The sequence below is a fragment of the Humulus lupulus genome, chromosome 4 (assembly GCF_963169125.1).
Source record: "Humulus lupulus chromosome 4, drHumLupu1.1, whole genome shotgun sequence".
NCBI classification, from domain to species: domain Eukaryota; kingdom Viridiplantae; phylum Streptophyta; class Magnoliopsida; order Rosales; family Cannabaceae; genus Humulus; species Humulus lupulus.
In genome coordinates this window covers 188,468,248-188,476,568 of record NC_084796.1, presented here as the reverse complement: position 1 = coordinate 188,476,568, position 8,321 = coordinate 188,468,248, and the positions used below count along the sequence as shown (strand labels likewise).

The 8,321-nt window shown below is 34.0% G+C and overlaps 2 protein-coding genes across 4 annotated transcripts; both read left to right on the top strand.

Moving 5' to 3' along the window:
• Nucleotides 1-879: 879 nt before the first annotated feature.
• On the top strand, nt 880-4,310 carry LOC133831041 (uncharacterized). 3 transcript variants are annotated; one of them, XM_062261203.1, is made up of 5 exons: nt 880-1,467; nt 2,070-2,512; nt 2,907-3,147; nt 3,276-3,430; nt 3,952-4,310. In XM_062261203.1, the coding sequence occupies exons 1-4, from the start codon at nt 1,014-1,016 to the stop codon at nt 3,416-3,418; spliced, it is 1,281 nt and encodes a 426-aa protein (XP_062117187.1). In that variant the 5' UTR covers nt 880-1,013; the 3' UTR covers nt 3,419-3,430; nt 3,952-4,310. The 3 variants fall into 3 exon arrangements, with proteins under 3 accessions (XP_062117187.1, XP_062117185.1, XP_062117186.1); XM_062261201.1 differs by having other exon boundaries at nt 3,884-4,310; XM_062261202.1 differs by having other exon boundaries at nt 3,881-4,310.
• A 1,570-nt stretch (nt 4,311-5,880) lies between these two features.
• On the top strand, nt 5,881-7,373 carry LOC133831040 (uncharacterized). The gene has a single exon (XM_062261200.1). The coding sequence runs from the start codon at nt 6,118-6,120 to the stop codon at nt 7,135-7,137; it is 1,020 nt and encodes a 339-aa protein (XP_062117184.1). The 5' UTR covers nt 5,881-6,117; the 3' UTR covers nt 7,138-7,373.
• Nucleotides 7,374-8,321: the final 948 nt, after the last annotated feature.

Genomic DNA, 8,321 nt, shown 5'->3' with positions numbered 1-8,321 from the left:
ATTTAAATATTCATATTATTTTTTAAATATATCATTTTTTAAAATTGATATAAAAATAAATTAATATCCTAAGTTAAAATAAATTTCATTATAATATTTATATAAAATAATGTACCTTATCAATGTATTACACTTTAACCAAGAGTATTTTTGTAACTTACATATAATTTATTCCGATTCTAAAATAAAGTAAACACATCAATGTGAATATTGATAATTCTAATTCTGATTCCTACAAGTTAAGTAAACAACTTATTCTAACTTCGATTCAATAATCCGATTGAAGGTCAAATCTGAATCTTAATAATTCATATTACAAATTATTTCGAATGGCCTATAATTAAACACACCAATTCACATAGATAGAAATTATTTTTTCTGTAAAAATATTAACCTAGGTATTAAATTACTACTAATACAAAATTTTGGGTACTTCCACTGCAATTATAGCTAAAAAAATATGTAGAGCCAAACTTGCCAGAGCTCCCTCTCAATAAAATAACAACGTTCATTTGGGTGAAGAAGGGACGAAGAGAAATATGGAGGGAAAAAAGAAAAAGAAGATTAAAGTTATTTTTTTTAAAATGAAGTCAAATGTCATTTGTTTAGAAATAAAATGTGCAGAGAATTGGAGACAAACAGGTTGTTTTAGAAAAGACCGAGAAAGATATCACTTTTTTTAGTAACAAAAGAGTGTACAAAATAAAGGAAACATATAGAAGATTGAAGTGTTTCCTAAAATAAAAAAAGGACTGTCAAAATAGAAACTTTTCAAATTTTATGGACAAAAATGAAATTTAGTTATAATTTTGGGGCAAATATAACATTAACTCCAAATATCGAAAAATCGTATGAAAGCGGGAAGCATGTGAGTGAAAGAAAGACCAGAGTGATCAAACTCGAAGGTAGGTGACACTGCAAAAAGTTCAAACCTTCAATCACATTGAATGTAGAGAGAGGGAGAGAGAGTCCATTGCAGAGCCTCATTGCACACTCCCAGACTCCATACCCGAATGTGGCAAGCTCTCTTGGCCGCGGCCGTTGCTGGATCCACCGGCATAGTCGCCAAGCACCTCTTCAAGGCCACCCCTGATCCCACTACTCTCGCCACCGAGAAACCAACCATTATTCACGATCACGAGGAGGATGAGGATGAGAGCCAGGGAATCCAGTTTTTGGGATCTTCTGGTCATCTGGGTTTGTCTCATGCGAGCGCTTATGTATGTGAAGATGGGATCTTTAGGTTTTCCAGTATGGAGGTGAATGGGGGTCGAGTTGGTTCGAAGAAATTGAGTAAGAAAAGTAGGGTTTTAGGTCGTCAGTTGAAGAAAGGAGTTGGGTTTGAGAGATCTGATGGTTTGGAGCAGAGGAGGAGTGTGAGGAGGTTTGGTGTTTGCTTAAAGAGAAGGAAGACTAGCAAAAAAGTAGCTGGAAAGAATGAAACCTATTCTTCTTCTTCTTCTAATGGTTAGATTCTCTTTTCTCTGCTTCCATTCATGTTAGGTTTCAGAGTAAATTTTTGTTTAGAGAGAAAGTAAAATTGAACTCTCTAGTATTTTACAGGAAAATTATGTATTTTGCTGGATAATGGGCTAGTTTCTTTTCCCAATTGAAATTAACAAACCAAACACGTTGTGTTTTTTCGACTAGAGATAAGTTCAAATTTTATAATATTTAAAAGCTTTTTGAGAAAAAGAGGAAGAATCACAAGTGAAAGTACTCAAGTATGTTGTAACGATTGTGTTATGTGATATATTGTATTGTAATGCAAGATACTGGTTTTTATAGGCTATGGTGTTGAACAACTTCACGGTTAAGCTTACTACCAGTATTGAATGTGTTAGTGTAAGGATAATTTGTATAGCTTTATTAAATTAGAAGTGTTTAAGTTAAAAAATAACTCAATAAGGATTCAATTTTCTCAAAGGGAAAATTATGTATGGGTTATGAACTTTTCTGAATGCATATATTAGCACTTTTATAGTCTTGTGTAGGTTTCGTAGTCTTAGGGTACTTGGCATTGGTTTAAATTTTTCAATTTTCATTTCTTGTTATGTTTGTTTCTTCAGATACCTCCTTATTTGGATGGGGACTTGGGGTTGGGATAATGTACATGATGTCAGCTGGGAGAGTCGAGTTCAGTAAGCTAAATACAGCAATGAGTGAGACGGCAAAGGTTGTTGAACAGTTAAAAACAGAGATTCATAAAAGGAAATTTTCTCCAAATCTTGAAGTTGCAGGTGGTGCATGTGAGGTCATTTCTAACCACAATGATTCTCACCCAGACCTTAACAAGTCAAGCAGAATTGAACAACTTGGCCCTAATGACATCAACAACTTCAATCCTATGATCATTGATGGTGAATGTGGAAGTAGTGCTCTTACAGAAGAACCTGAGCCAGGGGTGCAGGAAATGGATCAACTGGAAAAGGAGCTTGAATTCGAACTACAAAAACTTCCATGGTGCACTGTAGAAGCTTCCGACTTTGAGGATTCAATAGATCTGGTTGAGGTAAGCTTTTGGGTACTTTTCTATGCTAAATTGCTTTTATACTCATTGATGACCTTTTAAAGCTTTTTCTTATAACATTACTAGTGCATTGCTGTCATCTCCACCAACCATTTAAACTAGTCATGTAGCTTAATTGAGTTATTAATGCTGTGTACTTCTATGCGGATTCTGGACACATGGGCTTTTTCTTCTTGTAATCTGATAGAAACTACAATTTTAAGAATTATGGCCTTTAGATTTTAGAAAATGTGAATCTGGTGAACGGAACAGGAGTAGTATTAATAGCTTACCAATGAAAACAAATGCTTTATGCTTTTATTAATTAATGTCTTTCAGACATTTGCATTTCCAACTTAGAACATTGTCTCATATTAATGTTAGAAATGTTGTACAGACCGAAATTTCAGCTCAACTGTTCCCTGCTGAACAAGAGAGACAAGATTCTGGAATTTTGCCAGTAGAGCTCGATCAGAAATTGTGTCATTTGCTTATTGAACGACAGGAAAACCCAATAGAGGAACTGGAATCTGAATTGCATGTGGCCCAAAGCAAACTTCATGAGAAAGAAGCTGAGCTCCAAGCACTGAAGGACTGTGTTAAGCGCCTAACACAGTTTTCTATTTCATCTTTATCAGGCAGGACTTTTCTGGCTGTTATTAAAGCTATATTATGGTTTTTTTGGGTGCTATTTATTAGTTGCTGCAGCTATGGAACCTGATCTGACTTAAAGACTTCTTTATTACTTTTTTTTCCTTCTTCCCAGATGATGAAACCGAGACAGAAGCTGAACAAGAGCAGACCCTTGATTGGAATCACAAGAAGGTTGGATCTGAGTCAAAAGAACCAGGAGTTGGGATGAAAAGACCTCTTGATTCAAATATCGTGAAATATAACATTATTTCATAAGTGGACACAAAGGTAATCACAAAATCTACTAAGAAATTATAGATTCCAGGCATATTCTATTGTCTGATGTGGGTCCATTTGGGGTTTCAAGTCTTTGCAGCAATGTTGGGCCAAAACAAATAAAAAGAAAGGGTCTTGAAGTCTCATATTTCTTGCATTCTGCACCAGCAATATTATATTACAGATAACTTTATTATATGGCCTAGTGTCTAGAGCTGAACCCTGTTAACAAAATAATCATAAATTGACTTGGCATCCCTCCCTGGCCCTTGCCCGGATCTTGGTTTATATCTTATATTATTATGCCAGAAAGGCAGAAAGGAAGGCTGAAATCTAAGTTTGACTTTTTTGTTTCCTTGTTGGGTCATAGAATACAGCTTAGTAGCCTAGCCCACTTAACACTATCAAATTACTAAATATTATTTCTCAGAAACTACCTGTCTGTTTGGATTTGAATTTTAGCAGGGTAAAATGTTCGGTAATAAATTCCATTAGTGCTCTGGTGGTTGATTGTGCCCTTGGTGTTGGGACAGATGAGACTTGAGAGGGAAAGGTGGTGCCTACCAGTGGGTCAGGGTTGTGGTAAGTTTTTCTTTCCCAAATCTATAAAAATGGTGGGAATGATGACCCCCCAGTGACCCAGATGTATGATCTTTTGCTGGAAATTATATACCGGTAATTGTTCTTTTTTTGGTGTATCATATTGATAGAAGAAGCACAAAAACTCTTTTTGTAATAATGTAGTTTCTTTACTGTAGTATTGCCATAATCTGATATGATAAAGATGGCACATATGTAATGTATTTGACAAATATTTCATTTATATGAACCCCAATCATCAATGTAAATTATAAAGCTATATTTGTGAGGCAAATTCAGAAAGAGGATTGGAATGAGTATTTCTTTCCCTTTTTTTATTTGTTTTGGTTTGAATTTTTGTAATATCTTACATAGGTTATGTTCTATCTATATATATTATAAAAAGTAATCAAGAGACAAAATCAAAAATGGAAATGGAGATGATGAAGTTGACAAAGTGTCCATGTAGTCCAAATGTATGGGAAATTACTGCAAAGTAAGGCCTAGGAAGCTAGTGATTTGACTCATGTGACTTCTATTATGGGGTCGGCAATCTACTAACGTACCAAGTGTTAATTTGTAGAACTGATACAAATAAACCACTCAATTTCTCTATTTTACATTATAATGATTTTAGCCAGAAGCTCTTTACAAAATAAGTTGGCATTAAATTCAATAATTGACCATCTTACCTTTATGAAATTATACCAACCATTCCTTGTGACTTTTTAATCAATATATTAACACACTTAAATTACCAAATTTATATTCTCTGGTTTGAATAGTCTAAATAATAAATTTAATTACACCCGGCAAGCAGATGCAACAAACTATCATTCAAACATTAAAGCACAAGCTTTATTTTTTTCCTATTGTACTTTGGACTAGTTCTTATGATAAATTTCATTAAAGACTAAATTGACTGACCCTGATTTTTTCAGAGGATATATAATAAATGAGCAACCAAGACCTAGCTATAAAATGATAACTAGTCTCTCCACTTTGTTTTCTCAAAAATATATTTTAAAAAAACAAATAGTAAGCAAATTGTTTGTTTGTCAATGTACCAATCAGGGGTGTCAATTCGTGTAAACGTGTCGGATTCGTGTTGACACGATTATGACACGACACGATTAAGGTCGACACGAACACGACACGATTATTAAACGTGTCAAAAATATGAACACGAACACGACACGATTATTAAACGGGTCAACACGACACGAACACGATAACACGATAACACGATTATGACACGATTATTCATAATTATACGAAAAAAATCAGAAAACCTATGTAAAGTATTCGTGTTATCGTGTCTGACACGATTATGACACGACACGATTATTAAATGGGTCGACACGATTATGACACGACACGATTAAGGTAAACACGAACACGACACGATTATTAAACGTGTCAAAAACTCAAACACGAACACGACACGATTATTAAACGTGTCGTGTTCGTGTTTACTTTAATCGTGTCGTGTCGTGTCGTGTCATCGTGTCGTGACCCAAATTGCCACCCCTAGTACCAATGATGTCTCACTTCAAAAGTTGCATCAACCACAATAGGAAAAAATAAATTATATTAAAAAAAAACAAAACTTTAAATCAATCACCATCCAATCATGAATGGTAGAGTAACTTTGAGTGGACAAGCCAAGCCCTTTACCCTTTGCCTTATCTTGCAAACTTCTCCGATTCAACTATTCTAGTTCGCCATACCTCAATGGCAAAACATCACTATTTTATTTTATTTTTACCACTGAATTTTCAGTAATTTTTTATTATTTTATTTAATCCCTAAAAAAAATAGAATTAAAAATTGACTGACCAGCCAAACACAACCTGCAAAGACTACTTAAAACTACACTAAACACTACCTCGAAATATAGAAAATCTTCACAGTCGATTCACCCATCCGTGTAAAGATAAACTATTTATTTTAAATAAATAAAAATAAAAACAAAAACATAAACAAACAAAACCCCCCAAAGGATCACCAGCCATATCTATTTCTTCTTCTTTTTCTTCATCTATTTTCTCTATTACTTCATTGAGACAAAAAACTCAAACCAGAGAGAGAAGTTTGAATTTTGGAGAGTTTGGAGGTTGATGATGAAGTTATCCACAAAACCCATATCGAGTCCGGGTCGGACAGAGAAGTTTCCACCTCCATTGATGAGGTTTCTAAGAACCAATGTAGGAAGCAAAAGCAGAGGAAGGTCACGTGCGAGTCCCATGTTTGTGAGGAAGAAGAACCCTTCTGCCATTGAAACTCAAGAGCCTTCTTCTCCAAAAGTTACATGCATGGGTCAAGTTCGAGTCAGAAGGTCCTCCAAACAAAAACCCAGTAAGCCTCGTCGGACTAAGCCAGCTCCGACGAAGGTGGGAGATTCGGTTGGTTGCCGGTGTAGATGGATTCCGAGAGCTCTGTTATGCCGCCATTTTGCTGAGACATTTACACCCAAGTTGTGTAGACCTGTTTGGAGCAAGTGGTGTTCGTATTTTCAAGTTAGTTTTCGGAGAAAGGTTGGGAGTAGAGAAGAACCCTCTAAGATTGGTTCGAGATTCGATGTAAAGAGTCAAGATTCAGACGAAGAAGAAGAAGAAAAAAGAGAAGCTAAGATATTTGCTGCTACTACTGCTACGACTACTTGTTCCAGCTCTCCGCCTAAGAACGCTTTCATTTTGACTCGGTGTAGATCTGCTCCGTATAGATCTTCATCTTTAGCTTCTAGATTCTGGGGTTCCCCATTAAATTCTGAAAATATAGAGCAAAAAGAAGAAGAGGAAGAAGAAGATTCTTCCAATGAGCGAAAACCCATTTCAAAGTTAGAGTCTTTTGAGCCAATCGAGCCAGAGATTGAACAAAAGTTAAAGCTTTGCCAAGAAGTTAACGAGTCAACGACCTCAACTGAGAAAATATCTCCCGAGTCGGCAAACACAGAGAATGAAAAAGAAGAAGAAGAATCGAAAACAGAAAAAGTTGCAGGGTTCGAACGACCGCTCATACTAACAAGGTGTAAATCAGAACCGGCCAGAACCGGAGAGAAGCTCGATCCAGAGTTGCTTTTCTGGAAAAACACAAGGTTGGGTATCGTAAATTCATGCTCACCAACTGTTTGTGATTAAAATTAATTTTCACTTTTATTATTATTTCTTTTCTTTCTCTTTTCCTATTTTTTTAATATATAAAGTTTAAAATACTCAATATAGATTTACAGAATGAATATATATAAATCTTTTTCTTTTCTTGTAGAAAAGATTCAAGAATATATTGATTATTTTTTACACTTGTAAGAGAGAATCTCTATATATTGTAAATAATAATAATATTTATTATTTAATATATAGGTTTATATAACTCACTCTGTCACACCTAATGGGTTAGCTGTATTTATTATTTGTTATTTCTGACTAATTTCCCCCCCAAATTTCTATGCTTTATTTACATGTTTGAAAATTACAAAATTGGAATAATTTAAGCACCTTTGGATACTCTGACTAACTTCTATATGTATATTAATGATTTTCTCTATAAATTTGACTAAAAACTAAGTATAATATATATTTTTTTGTTTAATGGCATATGTGACTTCATTTATAAAATATATAATTAGATGTGGTAGACACGTCTAAAGGAAGAAGAAGAGTTTTTTGTTGAGTTCAAACTTGCCAAGTTTACTTGACGAGTTTTTATATTAATTGGTACAACAAAAGTCCATTAATTGTGTTCAATACGTGGCATTTGAAGACTTGGTTTGGTTTCCCTATAACACCAATTATATATATAAATAAATAAATGTATTTTAATTTAAATAATTAGGGTATAGAGACAGAAAATGTTCTTTGAGAAAGCGATTTAGTTCACCACCCTCTAGTTTACACGTGCAAATGTGCCCAACTCATAGTATTGTCATATTTCCACATGGAGTTTTGGCTAAGTTTTGCAGGTTTTATTTTCTTCATTGGTGTGGACCACACACCATTCAATGTCAACTTGTCACTACCCAAAATCCTTGATGATAAGTATAAGCATTTTTGTACTAAATTAGTGCTATTTATCTTTTAATTTTAGTCCCTTTCAAAATAATCAAACATATAAATAAATCTTAATTTTAGTAAAGATTATAAAACTTTGATTTACAATTTGAGTACTTTTGGAGTTGGAGCATAATGAATGTTTTTTTTTTCCTTTTCTAATCTATTTTTTAAATTATATTATTGAAACTATTTTTCTTTTCTTTGTCATTCAAATATTATTTATTATTTTAAAATGTGAAATAATGCCCTGTAATGTCTGGTAGGTCAGACTT

Bases quoted from the DNA above. Each gene is read 5' to 3' on its own strand.
- LOC133831041 (XM_062261203.1), top strand. From the start codon at position 1,014: ATGTGGCAAGCTCTCTTGGCCGCGGCCGTTGCTGGATCCACCGGCATA. The intron at 2,513-2,906 runs GTAAGCTTTTGG...AATGTTGTACAG, and splicing joins ATTCAATAGATCTGGTTGAG to ACCGAAATTTCAGCTCAACT. The intron at 3,148-3,275 runs GCAGGACTTTTC...CCTTCTTCCCAG, and splicing joins TTCTATTTCATCTTTATCAG to ATGATGAAACCGAGACAGAA.
- LOC133831040 (XM_062261200.1), top strand. From the start codon at position 6,118: ATGATGAAGTTATCCACAAAACCCATATCGAGTCCGGGTCGGACAGAG.